An 18997-nucleotide genomic window follows, 5' to 3' on the forward strand; every position below is an offset into this window, starting at 1 on the left:
TATGCAGCCACCTAAAACTTACAACTATAGGTGGGAACCTTGGGTTAACGATCCTGAAAATTATCAGATGAAGTTCGATTGGTGCAAATGGGCCACTTTATTAGGGAAAAAAAAACAGTCCTATGCCTCCCTAAAGGGTCATGGTGCAACTCGGGTCGCGCAGGTCGGGTTTGGAGGTCGGGCCGGGTCTAATTTTTGACCGAAAACCCGAGATTTGTAAACCCGACCTTACCCAAGATAGTTTCTCGGGTTGGGTCGGGTCGGGTTATCATTTTTTAGCATGGGATAGTGACTAATTTTAAAGATTGTAGGGAAAAAAAAAACAAATCTTCACACTAAAAATCTCTAAATTTATGTCATCAAGTGTATAAATGTAAGATGAACACTATACTTTCACATAACAGACATGATCACCTCAATGAAAACAATTGTCTCAATATATTGGAAAATAATTTTCTATATTATCCAAGAGATATTTAAGAAAGTCACAGTACACCCATATGAGTCGGGTCAGCTTTTTCAATTTAAAACCCGACCCTACCCAAGACTCATGATTTCTAAACCCGAACCATGTTATTTTCGGGTCGGGTCGATGTGGGTCGTGTTTTACCCGACCCAAGTTGCACCCCTACTAAAGGGTAAACGTTCACATGCCGGTCAAATGAGTAGGATCATTTCTGAGAAGCAAATCAACGGAAGTTGCACCCCTACTAAAGGGTTCACAGGTCAAATGAGTAGGATCATTTCTGAGAAGCAAATCAACGGTTTGGCTGAGTGAGGTGCTCTCCCAAGTGTTGCCGTGTTGGAAAACAGATCAAGAAACACATTTAAGCGAGCCAAACGTGTTGGAAAACAGATCAAGAAATACATTTTTGAGCGAGCCAAACCCTGTTAAATCTCTCATCAAAATGTTCAAGAAAAGAAGGAAAAAAGAAAGGTAGATCCCCAACGCCTAAACAAGGAGATGAGATTGGGGATACGTTTAATGTTTTCCGGTGGCTGAGGGGTGGGGTGGCTCCACCTTGGAGGTTTTTGGATCTTTTTGACAAAATGGAAGATATACTGGCAGAATCAGATATTGAGTTGATTCATGTTAGAAGGTCTGCTAACAAGAAGGCGGATGCGTTGGCTAGAAGAGGGGTGGTATGCAATACGATGAATTGGTTTGGTCAATTTCCTATTTGATGTGCTATTCATTGTGTAATTAGTTTTTTATTTTTTATTTTGTAACTTTGGGTATTCCCTTTCAGGTGTCCCTTCTGATTCTTTTATAAAATTTGCCATTTCAAAAAAGAAAGAAAAAGGAGAAATGCTTAAGATCCATCAACCACAATCGCGGGTTTTGGTACGTCTAACCAAATCTTTCCGTACTAGTGCAACATCTAAATACACAAACCCATGTACCATTTTTACCCAGATATGAAGAAATGGATTTGCTAGGGACCATCGCAAAAGGGATTTGTCGGGATTTCTCGGACTGGGTGTTGCACGAGAAAGCAGCCACCTCATATGAATTAAATGAATAAGACAAAATCTATGTCTATGCGGCTGCTCTCTCGTGCAACAGCCAATCCGAGAAATGCCTTCCGCAGCACACCACATATCTACTTTAGTCTTGTTGCTTAATTCATGAGAGAGAGAAGGCCCTTTTTCCTCCACAGCATATTCTTTTCATATGGAGACCACAACAAGAAAAGGGTTCTCATATACAAATATTTGAAAAGAAGCTTCCTCCAAAACCAATCGAAATCCATAGAATAACAACTGCAATCACAAGGCAAAGACCTCCTCCATACAAAATGCTGTTGATACGAATCATGTGATCTGTTTCGTGTTGTATTCCTCCCAACTATACATATCTTCTTTTCTTCATTCACTAAAAATCAAGAGGGTGAAAAGGGGCAAGAGAGATAGAACTTATCAAGTTTTCTTTCTGCTCAGAAGATAGTCTATCTTGGAGGTCAAAGCGTTCGTCTAAACGAGCTCGTGGAATTGGTACGAGAGACGTGTTCGTTTTCTTTTCTTTCTTTCTTTTTCGAACTTTCACATGTATGGTTGGTTGCTGCTTTTACTACAGGCTATTGCTGCTTTTACTACAGGCTACTGTGCAAGTGCGTCATCTCCGTTGATGTTGCCGATGGAAAGAATGAAATATATGAGTATTAATATTCCCATGCTCGAGGTTAAGGTTAATTTTATGCTTAAGGTTAATTTTGATGGAGCGAGCTTCGGCAATCCGGATCTGGCTGGGTGGGAGGGGTGTGTCATAACGAAGAGGTGGGAGTAGTGTGGGCATAATATGGCTCTATAGGTGTCTGTGATGAAGCTGAATTGAGGGCTGTCAATGTATCCATTTTGCATATTGAAAGAAGTATGTTGGATCAGACCATTGTTGAAGGGGATTCGCTAAATGTGATTCGTTGGCTGAAAGGTGGGGCGGCTCCTCCGTGGAAATTTATTTTCATTTTTGTGATATAACTTCGGGGTCTTCTATCGGATATCAACATATCAGAAGATCGGCAAATGATAAGGTGGATGTGCTAGCCAAGCGCGGTGTATCTGGTGGTCCTATTAGGTGGTTTGACCATCTTCCTCCTTGAGGAGTAGTGTGCCATTGATTGTACATGTCAACTCTTTTGTCTTCTTGTATTATATTGTAAATATGGGAGTTCCATCTCGGTCTCCTGTTTTTTCCATCATTTATAATATTACCATTTCAAAAAAAAATGTTCCCATGCTCGGATGATCCAGCCATTCGAAGAAAAAAAAACACTATAAATCCAAGGAACTAGTTAATGTTACTTCGGATGATCTAGACCCTTCATCTGGTGGGTCTTCACCTTGTAGGGGAAGGTCAACAACTCGCATAAATTAGTTATCATCCTATCATTCCCCATTTTCTGTCTTATACCCAATGAGGCTGTTTGGATAATCTCTTCCTAGGATTATCTATCCAGCTTGGATATGTTTAGGCTGATCATTCATACAACCCCTATCGTAACCATGGTCATCCCCACTAACGTCTTTATGACTTCTTTCATTAGTGTTAAAACCAATACAAGAGGGAGACCCAGGAAAATAAAGGGGTGGATTTATCATTAGCCTAAGTTTATCTTGAAATTATCTTGTCTGTTGTTCACCAATTTTGTTCAACAGAAACAGAGGATAACAAGTCTCTCTAATGGCACGTTTGGCTTCCAAGAATTTTTTTTGTCATGATAAACTAGTGTCTATGAGATATAGATAGTTTCCTATGGATACTTAACCACCTATCCTCCCCTCACTTTTAGATATTTATAAATTCTATTGTAAGTATTATATTGCCAATTACTATATCCCAACAAGATCATTAGCCACGGAGAAAATTTATCGAGACAACATGATTATTCGCCCTGTTTGGATTGCGGGAATTTCCTAGAAAATTTTGGAAAAGCAATGTTTTTAAAGATTTTCCTACTTTTCAAATGTTCAATTACACATGAGAAAAAGTAAGTTGAAAGTGTAGAAGGCTTACAACGTGGCGAAGGCCAAAAGGAGCGCCTGTTATTGATGCTGTTGAATCTCCTCAACCTGATTTCTGTGCTACTGCTACTCCTACCCTCTGCTCCAATGTTTTCTACAGGTACAACCACCGATTTCTCCACAATGCAAATCCCACCTGCATCTGTGTTCTTATTATATATTTTTTAAAACTACCAATCAATGTTTGCGAAATTGCTTACGACATACACAACTCAACTCAACTAGTTGGGTCCGCTAATGAGTCCTTTAGAAAAGAGTAAAGCACATAATGTGGGCTCATATTTCGAGAAAATATGGATTTCGGGCACCTTTTAAAACAAGAGTGAAACACGGGCTAATCTTCAAAATCGGGTCGTCAAAAGACCCTGATACCCTTCTGACATCAACATAGTCCTCCTTTTTCATTACTGTCTATTAAATTGGCGAGCTTCACGAGGCTTCTTTTGGTTCGTTTGAATGTGTATTTGAACGGACTGAACCTTGGGTTCGTTTCTATCTAGGCCGTCGGAAATAACTAGAGATAGATGGGATGCTTGACACGGGTTGGAAAACTTTTTGGAACACTGGCGTTATCTTTTCTCACTTCTCTTTTGGCTTAGAACGGTAACGTTATTGAATACGTCTCTTTTGACTTGGAATCTTTTCCCTTATCTTTTGGTCCTCATTATTTATGCCTGCGTACCCAATTATTTACGCCGGTGTACCCCATTATTTACGCCTGTGTACCCATGAATTCCGCCGGCGTACACCCTATTTCCTCTTGCACCTTATTTTCACCGGCGAACCCCGTTATTTACGCCGGCATACCCATTATTTACGCCGGCGTACACCCTATTTCCGCCCGTGTGCCCCTTAATATTCCGGCGGCGTTCTCAGCCAAAAGAGACGTGAGAAATAACAAAATATTCAATAACGTCGCCGTTCTAAGCCAAAAGAGACGTATTCAATAACGCTACCGTTAGAAGCCAAAAGAGAAGTGAAAAGAGAAGTGAAAAGATTCTAAGCCAAAAGAGACATATTCAATAACGTTACCGTTCTAAATCAAAAGAGAAGTGAGAAAAGATAATAATTGACTTTGGGTTGTCAGTGTTCCAAAAAGTTTTCCAACACGCATCAAGCATCCATCCGTCTCTAGTTATTTCCGACGGCCAAGATAGAAACGAACCCAAGGTTCAGAAGGGTATCAAGGTCTTTTGACCACCTGATTTTGAAGATTAACCCGTGTTTCATTTTTGTTTTAAAAGATGCCTGAAATCCGTAATTTGTCGAAACATGAGACGGCATTCCGTACTTTTCTCAAAAGTTGCATACCAAATCCTAACATTTAATTGTCTCTTTACAAGATCACAACTTGAATACCCTTCTCTCCTGTATTGGAAACTCGGCCATAAATCTTATCTTGTGGGCCCATAAAAGTGATCCAGACTGTCCAACTCCAATTGGCCCGTATATGATCATAAACATCTAGTAAGGTCTATTGAACAACTCTTTTCTTAAAGGGTGTCTTTACTACATTAAAGGACATGTTGAACAGACATGTTAAGGTTATAAAAAGAGGAAGTTCTATGTGTTTTTTTAACAACAGAACAACGAAAATCATTACAGAAGTTTGCTGGTTTCTTCTTCTTTTCACTACTTTACTATAAATAGAGTTTTATCTCTTCCTCTTTTTATTTAACGTATTTTGTTGGGCGATCGAAGTGTTCGGATGGTTCGAATATCTTTGATCGTGCAGTTCTTGGAGATCGACGGTGCGTCGGGCTATTGTATCCTGGGGGTGATTGTGGCCATTAATCTGCTGTATCGGAATTAATTTTCGCAGAGGCACAAATTCACCTAAAAGAAAGCTACATAGTCTGTGTCTCATCTCGCTGCATCGGAAAAGGTTTCACTAACATTGTTTGTTTGTTTTTTCTGTTTCTCAACATAAGTCTGGTTAGCCATATTGTACTCTAAATCCTCAACAGAAGTAAAACAGGATGTTAAAACATTTGGCTCCAAAGTCAGGCTCCCTAGATTTTTTTTTTTTATGGGATCCCTAGATTTCTCATATGAATAAAATGGCATTGGCCTTGGAAATTTACATATCAAGAAAAGCAGGTGATCGCTATATTGGAGAAGTGGACAGATGAAATAGTAACATATATATCGTATACAATGGATGAAATTAATGTAATATGAGCTTATGTATGTTCCTCCAACATGGGTTGTTTCCAAGTTCATTTGATCATTGGTTAAGATGTATGATGTTGTGTCCTGGGGGGGAGATTTTTCACAAATTAGAAATGGTCAAAATGAATGTAAAGGCAATTTCATGGCAAGTGATCATACTTAAAGGATCTTGTTATCAATTTCTTGACCACAAAGATAATTATCTTTTACTTTTCTATTTTATTAATGTGAATATTTTCTCCAAGACTAATGAATTTCATTTGATAAGGGCGAGAATTTCGGGGTTAAAAATAAGAAAGGTGATGTGACACACTGGCGTAAGCATGCAAGGGTAAATTGAGTCACTTGCTTAAGAACTTTCTTAGCAATTAGATCAATCCTCACGCATGAACAATTGAACAATGATTACTCTGGGCTCTATCATTGTGAAGGGGTCTTTACCGTACACCCCTAAGGCTATGCCATGTTATTTCTACATCGTAGATAAACATGACAAACTCAAGACTATTCTCTATGAATAGCACTTTTGATTAGTTTTCCTGTCAAATAATTTTGCACGATTAATCTTTGTCCGATGAGCTGGCAGCCATTGCCAAACCCTTCATGCGAGTAGATTTTTTTTATGGAAATCATTACTCTCTCTCTCTCTCTCTCTCTCTCTCTCTCTCTCTCTCTCTCTCTCTCTCTCTCATAATTTGACACATTGAGGAAGTTGCAATCTTACCAGATATCAGATTTCCATAAACTGTCAATATTTTATCTTAATAATTGCACGGCAAAAAACATCTACATATGCTTTTATACTATGCTTCTTTTTCCACAGATGTGACAAATAAATTTCTTTAGAGCAATGGGAATATTAGGGGCAAGGATTGTATTGTAGATCTAAAAAAAGGTTAAAATTTAGAGAAACTGCATAGATGATAGGCCACAGGCAACAATGGGCTTATCAGCAAGAAAATGCAAATGAAAAAGTGGGCCAACTGATCACCTCTCTGCAACAAAACAAAACTCCATAACCGTTACATGTACGTGGAACAAAGTGTTTTTGCATGCAATGCATCTGGGGAAATCCAACCTAACCTAATCCTCTCAAGATCAACGTGCTCATCTCTCCTCTCCACATGCCCTGACATGCAAAACCTCAAAAACGCTATAAATAAACCCTAATTTCTCATAATCAAACCATCCCTTCCCATTTGATTTCAGTCTTTCATCAACAAAACACAAAAATGGCAACACCCACATCCACTCTCACAGTCCTAGCCCTTCTTCTGGTTGTTTTTGTGGCCCTAGCCGAGTCTTCCATCTACAGAACAACCATAACCACCTCCGAAATCACCGATGAAAATGAAAGCCAATCTGAACGTTGCAGAAGGGAGGTGAGCATGGAGCAAATGAGAGAGTGCCGCCAATATTTGCAATCAGGGAGGCGTCAGGTGCTTAGGGGTGGCGTTATCAACCAACAGGTGCCACAAATGTGCTGCGAACGACTTAGGCAGGTGAGGGAGGACTGTAGGTGTGAGGCTGTGAAACAAATGGCCGAGGAACAAATGGGAGAACTGAGAGGAGAAGAAATGCAGGAGATGATAAGAAGGGCTGAAAACCTTCCGGACATGTGTGGGATGAGGCCCCAGCACTGTGACATCCGTGGACGCGCCTACTAGACGGAGAGTTTAGTATGCTCTAATAAAATGCGCAAGGTAGTTGCGCAAATAATAAAACCCTGCCTTTTCTAGATAGAGACTATATGCTAATGAGCACATCATCGTGTGTTTTCTTTTTTTGTGCACTTGAATGGGTAATGGTAATCAACAAATAAATAAAGGGATTGCGTGTTTATGAAGTCTCTCTCTCTCTCACACTCTCTCTCTCTCTCTCTCTCTCTCTCTCTCTCTCTCTCTCTCTCTCTCTCTCTCGACTTTAAATATTTTTATCAGCTCTTCAAGTTTTGGATAGAGAAAGCATGGAAGGGTCAAAATAAACTCTTGACTGCCATTAAAAATAAATAAAAAAATAAAATACTTTTGTATCTTACTACGAGCGGAGAAACCACCTAATCGGTAAGATTTGCCAATTGGCTATTTAATTTTTAGTTTCAAATGGTCATTACACCCTTAATAAGGATTCCAAAGAAGAGGAATTGAAAGCTATCTTGAGAGGGTATTAGAACCACAGAGGAAAAGGATTTAAGTAGTTTGATTACAGAGGGGGGTTATCTTGCATGTTATTATAATCACTGAGGAAAGGAATTTAAGTAAGTTGATTGTAGAGGGAGACTAGCTCCATCCACCATTCCACTACCCATGACGATTTGCAGACATGTTAGATGAGATCTGGAGCTCATGACATATTTTACAATTTTGCTTCCGGCCTGGGAAGTTTACCATTTTCAGTTTTTTTATCCTTGATTGGCAATCTTGATTGTGTATCCTTTCTTTAACTTTCTGCATACAAAGGTCTTTTTACCATTAAAAGAAGAAAACTAACCATTAACAATCACAGTACGCCTTATGCAGCTACCTAAAACATACAACTATAGGTGGGAACCTTGGGTTAACGATCCTGAAAATTATCAGATGACGTTCGGTTGGTGCAAATGGGCCACTTTATTAGGGAAAAAATGACAGTCCTTTGGTTGCCGGGTTTTTTTTTGTTCTGGGAGTTATGTGGGAGAAAAAAATACCCTGGGAGATAGGTGGGAAAAAAAAGTCCTAGAAGTATCCTGGTAAAATAAAAATCCCATGTTTGGTTGACCGGATTATGGTGGGAAAAAAAAAACCTTTGTTTGGTTGCTTGAACTGTTGGGTAGAAAAATATTCTTCTCAAGCTTATTTTTGTTCCTGGGGTTATCTTGGGATGGGTTGAAAAGGCAATCATTACAAAAGTGGGATTAAAAAATTCACCTCACAAGTAATCATTACAAGAGTGGGATTAAAATAAACCTAGTACTAAAAGGCAACCAAGCATGGGATGGGACCAAAATTTAACTAACTCTCCCACATAGCTCCCAGGAACAAAAAAACCGCGGGTTGGGTTTTCCAAAACCCTACCCTACCAGAGAACTATCTCGGGTCGGGCCGGGTGTAATTTTTTACCGAAAACCCGAGATTTGTAAACCCGACCCTACCCAAGATAGTTTTCTCGGGTTGGGTCGGGTCTTCATTTTTTAGCATGGGATAGTGACTGATTTTAAAGATTGTAGGAAAAAAAAATCTTCACACTAAAAATCTCTAAATTTATGTCATCAAGTGTATAAATATAAGATGGACACTACAGCCGATGAGAAGGCTGTCTTGAAGCATGTGAGGAGGGCGGCCAATGAGAAGGCTGGTCTGTTAGCCAAGAGGGGTGTGAATAGTGACTCTTTACAATGGTTTGATTATCTTCCCCCTTGATCAGCCATGTCTTGTTCTGTTGATATTGTGTATTTTCTGTTTCTGCTTTCATATCTTGTAATATGTTCTATTGGGCTGTCACACCTCGGGCTTCCCTTTCCATTCTAATATGATTCACCATTTCAAAAAAAAGAAAAGAAAAGATGGACACTATACTTTCACATAACAGACATATGATCACCTCAATGAAAACAATTGTCTCAATATATTGGAAAATAATTTTCTATGTTATCCAAGAGATATTTAAGAAAGTCACAGTACACCCATATGAGTCGGGTCGGCTTTTCCAATTTAAAACCCAACCCTACCCAAGACCCATGATTTCTAAACCCGAACCATGTTATTTTCGGCTCGGGATGTGGGTCGTGTTTTACCCGACCCAAGTTGCACCCCTACTAAAGGGTAAACGTTCACAGGACGTTCACAGGTCAAATGAGTAGGATCATTTCTGAGAAGCAAATCAACGGTTTTGATGAGTGAGGTGCTCTCCCAAGTGTTGCCGCGTTGGAAAACAGATCAAGAAACACATATTTGAGCGAGCCAAACCCTGTTAAATCTCTCGTCAAAATGTGCAAGAAAAGAAGGAAAAAGGAAAGGTAGATCCTCAACGCCTAAACAAGGAGATGAGATTAAGATCCATCAACCACAATCGCGGGTTTTGGTACGTCTAACCAAATCTTTTCGTACTAGTGCAACATCTAAATACACAAACCCTATGAAGAAATAGATTTGCTAGGGACAATCGCAAAAGGGATTTCTCAGACTGGCTGTTGCACGAGAAAGCAGCCTGAATTAAATGAATAAGACAAAATCTAGGTCTATGTGGCTGTTCTCTCATGCAACAACCAATCTGAGAAATGCCTTCTGTAGCACACCACATATCCACTTTAGTCTTGCTGCTTAATTCATAAGAGAGAGAGAGAGAGAGAGAGAGAGAGAGCCCTTTTTCCTCCATGGCATATTCTTTCATATGGAGACCACAACAAGAAAAGGGATCTCATATACAAATATTTGCAAAGAAGCTTCCTCCAAAACCAATCGAAATCCATAGAATAACAACAGCAATCACAAGGCAAAGACCTCCTCCATACAAAATGCTGTTGATACGCATCATGTGATCTGTTTCGTGTTGTATTCCTTCCAACTATACGTATCTCCTTTTCTTCATTCACTAAAAATCAAGAGGGTGAAAAAGGGCAAGAGAAATAGAACTTATCAAGTTTTCTTTTTGCATAAGCATGCAATGCAAAAAAAAATATGTTTTTTGGTGAGAAGATTTCTTTTTCTTTTTCTATAATCTTTAAAATTAGTCACTATCCTACCCTAAAAAATAAAAACCCGACCCGACTTGAGAAACTATCTTGGCTAGGGTCAGGTTTAGGAATCTCGGGTTTTTCTGTAAAAAGAATTAGACCCGACCCGACTCGAGATAATTCTCAGGTAGGGTAGGGTTTTGGACTTACCCGACCCCACCTGAGTTGCACCCCTAATGATTTTGATCACTCTGGGCTCTATCATTGTGTAGGGGTCTTTACCGTACACCCCTAAGGCTATGTCATGTTATTTCTACATCGTAGATAAACATGACAAACTCAAGACTATTCTCTATGAATAGTAGTAACGCACACATTTGATTAGCTTTCTTGTCAAATAATTTTGCACGATTAATCTTTGTCCGATGAGATGGCAGCCATTGCCAACCCTTCATGCGAATAGATTTTTTTTTTATGGAAATCATTGCTCTCTTTCTCATAATTTGACACATTGAGGAAGTTGCAATCTTACCAGATATCAGATTTCCATAAACTGTCAATATTTTATCTTAATAATTGCAACGCAAAAAACATCTACATATGCTTTTATACTATGCTTCTTTTTCCGCAGATGTGACAAATAAATTTTCTTTAGAGCAATGGGAATATTAGGGGCAAGGATTGTATTGTAGATCTCAAAAAAGGTTAAAATTTAGGGAAACTGCATAGATGATAGGCCACAGGGCAACAATGGGCTTATCAGCAAGAAAATGAAAATGAAAAAGAAAAAGTGGGCCAACTGATCACCTCTCTGCAACAAAACAAAACTCCATAACCGTTACATGTACGTGGAACAAAGTGTTTTTGCATGCAATGCATCTGGGGCAATCCAAACTAACCTAAACCTCTCAAGATCGACGTGCTTATCTCTCCTGATCTCCACATGCCCTCACATGCAAACCTAAAAAAACCCTATAAAAAAACCCCAATTTCTCATAATCAAACCATCCCTTCCCATTTGATTTCAGTCTTTCATCAACAAAACACAAAAATGGCAACACCCACATCCACTTTCACAGTCCTAGCCCTTCTTCTGGTTGTTTTTGTGGCCCTGGCCGAGTCCTCCATCTACAGAACAACCATAACGACCTCCGAAATAACTGACGAAAATGAAAGCCAATCTGAACGTTGCAGAAGGGAGGTGAGCATGGAGCAAATGAGAGAGTGCCGCCAATATTTGCAATCAGGGAGGCGTCAGGTGCTTAGGGGTGGCGTTATCAACCAACAGGTGCCACAAATGTGCTGCGAACGACTTAAGCAGGTGAGGGAGGATTGCAGGTGTGAGGCTGTGAAACAAATGGCTGAGGAACAGATGGGAGAACTGAGAGGTGAAGAAATGCAGGAGATGATAAGAAGGGCTGAAAACCTTCCGGACATGTGTGGGATGAGGCCCCAGCACTGTGACATCCGTGGACGCGCCTACTAGACGGAGAGTTTAGTAGGCTCTAATAAAATGCGCAAGGTAGTTGAGCAAATAATAAAACCCTGCCTCTTCTAGATAGAGATTATGCTAATGAGCACATCATCGTGTGTTTTTTTTTTGTGCACTTGAATGGGTAATGGTATGAACAAATAAATAAAGGGGTTGCGTGTTTATGAAGTCTCTCTCTCTCTCTCTTGACCTTTAAATATTTTTATCAGTTCTTCCATGTCATGGTCAGTGATAAATTATGAGATTTCACTAATTCTTAGATGCTATTATAAGAGGATCATTGTGTGCTTATAAAGAGCACTTATATTATAAACATAGAATAAAATCAAGATAGGTGTGGAGGGAAAGAATCATAATCAAATCTACCTAATCAAATCTACTTTCTAATCTCTCTTGCCTCTTCTATCCATTGCCTAATTTATCTAGTTGCTTCATTTAGCCAACTTACCCAATCTACCTCCAAAATGATCCAACGGTGAGATCTTAACCCAATCCAACCGTTGGATCCCACATGTTCTAACATGCCCCCTCAAACGTATATGGACTGAAAATCGATATACATTTGACAACAATAAACAAATTCCCCAATACGATAGAATTCTCCAAATTATAAATGTAATCAAAATCAACCGGTTTGATGCATACTTCCAAAAGTCGATGACAAAGATCCTTTAATGAAGACTAATGTTGTTGCCGATGATCATTAATGATGGTTGCCGAAGACAATGCCGCTTATTGATGTATCACGAAGAGGGCTTAAAAGCCAATAGATCAGAGCCTCAATGGGACTAGATGATACTCAAGCCTTGATGGGGGTCACTATGGACCAACCGTAATGGGCAAGAATTGGGTCACAATAGACCAGTGCCGGTATGGGCAAGAAATGGGTCACAATGACTCATGCCGGAATGGACAAGACATGGCCTCAATGAGCAAGACTCCATGAGTCGGTTTCATTACCGATCCTCACGGATTTGAAAACTACTCTCTCAGGCATGAACCTTAACAGAGGCACCATAAGTGAAAATGAAGATTTGAAACAAAATTAAGAAAGATTATAAGAAGAGGAGAACAAGTGGCTAGGATAGAGCAACGACACATCCGCGGAAAAAGCAAAAATTTAGGAATTTAAAGAGTGCAAGATTTTTATATAGGAGTGTGCATATCAAATATGATGTGTGTTCTTTCTTATAAAACGAGGTGAGATGGGAGGCTTGCAAGAAAATGCGAGGGAAACAAAATTTAAAAAAGGGTGGCAATATCACTATAAGAAGTGAGACCAAGAAGAGGGGTATTGTTTTGCCTAAGTAGAAATTGAGGGGTGAAGAGAGTAAGATTTGCGAGTGCTTATTTCACCCTTCTCTGATAACACTGACACAAAGCATTTCTTTTAGAGAAATTATATGATGCCCAACCGTCAAAATAAAGGGCGGAGAGAGACAAACCCTCTCTCCCTTGATTTTTAATCCAAGGGAAAGCACTGTTTTTTACTTTTCCTTGGTTCAAAAATCAAGGCAGCAGGTTTTGTCTCCTTCCGCCCTTTACATTTTGACGGTCGGGCATCATATAATTTCTCTTTTTTTTTAATGGTTATAAATAGCAACCTCAACGGAACAAGTAGTAGATTAGCAGGGAGGGAGACTGAAGAAGAGGGTTTAAAAGAACAGATGGAGGGTTCCTTTGCCCGTGGTTATAGGATTGAAGCAGGAGGGCCACGATGATGGCAATTGCAAGGACAAAAAAAAAAATGACAGCGAGTGCAGAGAAAAAAAGCTACGGCATTGAAGCGACTGGATGCAAAGAAAGCAGATCTAGTGAAGGGTTTTCATTGGAAGAAAAGAAATTGGATTTGCAGTGGTGGGATATATGGTGGGTGGGCTGACAGCTTATGGCTAGATGGGCATTCCGCCGTAAAACAGAGTCCCTAGATTGTGGTCAGGCCACGATAGGATCGAGAAGCACTGATACCATGATAAATTATGAGATTCCACTAATTCTTAGATGCTATTACAAGAGGATCATTGTGTGCTTATAAAGAGCGCTTACATGATAAACATAGAATCAAATCAAGATAGGTATGGCAGGAAAGAATCATAATCAAATCTACTTTCTAATCTCCCTTTTTTTTTTTTTAACCCGGAAATTGAACAGCCCCGGGGCGGACCGCCAAGAATATATAAAAAGAGTCAGCCAATACAAGGGAGGCAGAGCCAATTAGCCTGGATGATTACAAGAAGAAAATGCTAGCAACCAAATAACCAAAATTGGGCTAGGGAGGGAGGGGCGAAAAAGCAGCCCGAGGCAACAACTTACAGGGAGCACTAATCCTAGGGGATTCTTCTGCGTACCTTGTTGGACGGTTTGATGTTAGGGAGGCCGACAGCATCAAGTCTAGCAGACCCTCCGGAATGGCGAGGCAAATTTGCCCATGAGGAGTAGAAGATGTTGTTCTTGGAGGAGCATCCGAAATTGGCGAGGGAGTCAGCTACAGAATTGCCTTCTCGATATTGGTGTTGGCAGCAAGGGGAGAGGATAGCAAGAAGACCTTGAATTTCTTTCCAGAGGTATTGGATGGCCCAAGGGATTTGGCCTTTGCTGAGGATGAGGTCAATTAAAACTTTACTATCCGATTCAACTATTATCTTGGGCACTTTAAATGCCGAGCAGCATCTAAGCCCATCCAAGAGGGCACGAGATTCGGCCACCATGTTGGATCCGATCTCGTAGTATAGGAAAAATGCGAGGATGATTTTTGCATTATGGTCTCTGATTACTCCTCCACCCCCGGATTCACCCGGGTTGCCTTTTGAAGCGCCGTCGATGTTAAGCTTAAAAAAGCCTTTTGGAGGTCTTTTCCAAAGAATCCAACTATCTTTCTGAGAGCAGGGAGGGTTCGGTGGAATCCCGATTTGGGAAAGAGAGAGTTCTTCTATCATATTGGGGGTCTTAGGGAAGCCATCATAGAAGCGCAAACTTTTGATTCCTTCAATAATAAGACAGATAATCTTACTTGGATCATTGAGCTTACCTTCCATTTTCTGGGAGCATCGTTCTCTCCAGATTTCCCAGGATATGAAAGAAGCTAAGATGGCGGAGAGAAATGAACAGAATGATTTCCTTTTAGCGGCAGCCGCCCACCATGTGAGGATTCTAGCAAAGATCCCTTGGGAGGGAATCAAGGTGATATTCCAAAGGCTAGCAAATGTTGACCAAATACTACGAGCTAGGTCTCCATCGACGAATAGGTGATTAAGAGTTTCTTCCTTGCTGGACGAACAGCATGAGCATTTGGAGGGGAGCTGGACATGGCGAGATTTGATTCTATCGTCTGTAGGGAGGGCCCTTTGGAAGAGTTTCCATAGGAAGCAACTGATTTTGGGCGGAAGGTGATCCCAGACTGGGCCGGCCCAAACTAGAGGTTGAGCTTTGGATCTGAACAGATTCCAGGCTGAGTTTGTGTTAAAAGAGCAGACGGGGCGGGGCACCAGATTAATTTGTCATCTGATTGCGTGAGAGACGGCTTGGAATTGATCAATGCTTGGAGGATAGAAGGAGGGAGGTGATCACATAGCATCAGCAAGTTCCATTGCCCATAAGGGAGGATCAAATCCTTAATGGAGACGTTGAGATCGATGGATTCTTTGTGAATACAGTAATCTCCCTTGCTTGCCTCTTCTATCCATTGCCTAATTTATCTAGCTGCTTCATTTAGCCAACTTACCCAATCTATCTCCAAGATGATCCAACGGTGAGATCTTAACCCAATCCAACCGTTGGATCCCACATATTCTAACAGAGAAAGCAAGAAGGTTCCAAAAAAAAAAAAGTGAAATACTCTTATATCTACTACAAGTGGAGAAACGACCTAATCGGTAAGATTTGCACATTTTTAGTTTCAGCTGGTCATTACACCTTTAGTAGGGACTCCTAAGAAGAGGAATTGAGAAATTAGAATTACTGAGGAAAGGGATTTAAGTAGGTTGATTATAGAGGGAGAGCTATCTTGCATGGTATTATAATCACTGAGGAAAGGGATCTAAAGTCAGTTGATTGAAGAGAGAGAGAGTACTAGCTCCATCCACCACTCCACCACCTATGACGATTTGCTGACATGTTAGTTGAGATCTAGAGCTCATGACATATTTTTCAACTTTGCTTCCAGCCTGGGAAATCTACATGTGTCTGATCAATGACTCTTTGCGCTTTGTGAGCAGACATTTATATATTTTGAGCTAAAGCTTGTACTAGTGTATTCGAGCGCCTCTTCTTCCTATGCTTTTTAATGCTCCTCTTGCACCTTGTCCACTTTAACGAGATCAAGTTGTGAGACCTCACACATCTCTACCGTTAGAACTACAGTGGCAGATAGTACATACACCATATATACTTGTACAAGTGACCAAACCTAATATAAGTCTAGCGAAGCCGAATCTAACCTCAGCGTTGACATTGTTGGTTTTGGTGTATACAATGCAGGCATGGAGCAACGGTGCATACAAGAGTGTCCGGCACAGAGTCATGGTAAACCCCAAGGCGGAAAGGTTTTCGGTGGCTTTTTTCATGTGCCGGTCCTCCGACATCCTGATAGAGAGTTACACAGAACCTTCGGTGTATAGAAAGTTTACCTTCAACGAATTTCGACAAAGAAGTAAAACAGGATGTTAAAACATTTGGCTCCAAAGTTGGGCTCCCTAGATTTCTCATATGAATAAAATGGCATTAGCCTTGGAAATTTACATATCAAGAAAAGCAGGTGATCGCTATATTGGAGAAGTGGACAGATGAAACAGTAACATATGTACTGTATACAATGGACGAAATAAATGTAATATGAGCTTATGTATGTTCCTCCAACATGGGTTGTTTCCAAGATCATTTGATCATTGCTTAAGATGTATGATCTTGTGTCCTAAGGGGGAATTTGTTACAAATTAGAAATGTTCAAAATGAATGTCATGGCAAGTGATCATACAAATATTATATATTAAAAGCGTTATTTGTTGTTTGAGAATTTATATGATGCCCGGCCGTCAAAATAGCAAGGGCTAGGTGCACCTAGCCCTTGTAAATTACCCGGTCGGCCATCATATAAAAACTCTTGTTGTTTATATATTGTTACTTGAAGGATCATGGTATCAATTTCTTGACAACAAAGGTATTTTTCTTTTACTTTTCTATTTTATTTATGTGAATATTTTCTCCAAGACTAATGGTGAAATTTTACAATTTCATCTGATAAGGGCGATAATTTCCCATTAGGCAAGGAGTGAGATTTTGGGGTTAAAATGTGAAAGGTGACGTGACACACTCTGGCGTAAGCATGCGAGGGCAAATTGAGTCACTTGCTTAAGAATTTTCTTAGCAATTAGATCATTCCTCAAGATTTCCATAAACTGTCAATATTTTATCTTAATAATTCCACGGCAAAAAACATCTACATATGCTTTTATACGATGCTTCTTGTTCCTCAGATACGACAAATAATATTTATTTAGAGCCATAGGAATATGAAAAAAACTTGGCTGCGTAACGTTGAGCAGGAACCCCTGAGCAACGCACTAAAATACACTAATTGCAGGGGGTGTGGCAATATTAATTCCAAGGGTCTGATATTTCCACACCCCATGTTTCCTCTTGATTTTAGTGGCTTGCGCAGCCAAGTTTTGTTGTAGGAATGTTAGAGGAAAGGATTGTATCGTAGATCTAATAAAAAGTTAATATTTTAGGAAACTGCATAGATGATAGGCCACAAGCAACAAAGGGGCTTATCAGCAAGAAACTGCAAATGAAAAAGTGCGTCAACTGTATTCATGGACCGATCACCCAAAAAGTAACAAAACAAAACCCCATAACCGTTACATGTACGTGGAACAAAGGGTTTTTGCATGCAATGCATTTGGTGCAATCCAACCTAACCTAAACCTCTCAAGATCAACGTGCTCATCTCTCCTCTCCACATGCCTTCACATGCAAACCTCAAAAAACCCTATAAATACACCTCAATTTCTCATAATCTAACCATCCCTTCACATTTGATTTCAGTCTTTCATCAACAACACACAAAAATGGCAACACCCACATCCACTTTCACAGTCCTAGCCCTTCTTCTGGTTGTTTTTGTGGCCCTAGCAGAGTCCTCCATCTACAGAACAACCATAACCACCTCCGAAATCACCGACGAAAATGAAAGCCAATCTGAGCGTTGCAGAAGGGAGGTGAGCATGGAGCAAATGAGAGAGTGCCGCCAATATTTGCAATCAGGGAGGCATCAGGTGCTTAGGGGTGGCTTTATCAACCAACAGGTGCCACAAATGTGCTGCGAACGACTTAGGCAGGTGAGGGAGGATTGCAGGTGTGAGGCTGTGAAACAAATGGCTGAAGAACAGATGGGAGAACTACGAGGTGAAGAAATGCAAGAGATGATAAGAAGGGCTGAAAACCTTCCGGGCATGTGTGACATGAGGCCTGAGCACTGTGATATCCGTGGACGCGCCTACTAGACGGAGGGTTTGGTATGCTCTAATAAAATGCGCAAGGTAGTTGCGCACAATAATAGAACCCCGCCTTTTCTAGGAACAAAACTTCATCGCCTACTGAAGGAACTTCCTCCTCACTGTACTGGAGCGAAGTTTTGTTCTTTTTCTAGATAGAGACTGGTAATGAGCACATCATCGTGTGTTTATTTTGAACTTGAATGGTTTATGATATCAATAAATAAATAAAAGGGGTTGCTTGTTTATGATCTCTCTCTCTCTCTCTACCATTTTAATATTTTTATCAGCTCTTCAAGTTATGGTTAGAGAAAGCAAGAAGGGTCAAACTAAACTCTTGAATGCAAGTCAAAATTAAAATGAAAATACTCTTGTATATTACTACAAGCGGAGGAACCACCTAATCGGTAAAATTTGCAAATTGGGTATTGAATTTTTAGTTTCAACTGGTCATTACATCCCTAATAGGGATTCCAAAGAAGAGGAACCGAAAGCTATCTTGAGAGGGTATTAGAACCACTAAGGAAAAGGATTTAAGTAGGTTGATTACAGAGGGGGGCTATCTTGCATTGTATTATAGTCACTGAGGAAAGGAATTTAAGTAAGTTGATTGTAGAGGGAGACTAGCTCCATCCACCATTCCACTACCCATGACGATTTGCAGACATG

At 40.1% G+C, this 18997-nt stretch overlaps 1 protein-coding gene and 2 pseudogenes across 1 annotated transcript; all 3 read left to right on the forward strand.

Annotated features, from left to right (window-relative positions):
* Positions 1-6926: 6926 nt before the first annotated feature.
* Positions 6927-7361, forward strand: LOC143892143 (2S seed storage albumin protein-like). The gene has a single exon (XM_077396599.1). The coding sequence runs from the start codon at positions 6927-6929 to the stop codon at positions 7359-7361; it is 435 nt and encodes a 144-aa protein (XP_077252714.1).
* Positions 7362-11396: 4035 nt separating this feature from the next.
* LOC143892145 (2S seed storage albumin protein pseudogene) lies at positions 11397-11831 on the forward strand (annotated as a pseudogene).
* Positions 11832-17902: 6071 nt separating this feature from the next.
* Positions 17903-18337, forward strand: LOC143892146 (2S seed storage albumin protein pseudogene; annotated as a pseudogene).
* Positions 18338-18997: the final 660 nt, after the last annotated feature.

This window comes from Tasmannia lanceolata, unplaced genomic scaffold (genome assembly GCF_043159265.1).
Source record: "Tasmannia lanceolata isolate RefF3 unplaced genomic scaffold, GAP_Taslan_0.1 ptg000015l, whole genome shotgun sequence".
Classification (NCBI taxonomy): domain Eukaryota; kingdom Viridiplantae; phylum Streptophyta; class Magnoliopsida; order Canellales; family Winteraceae; genus Tasmannia; species Tasmannia lanceolata.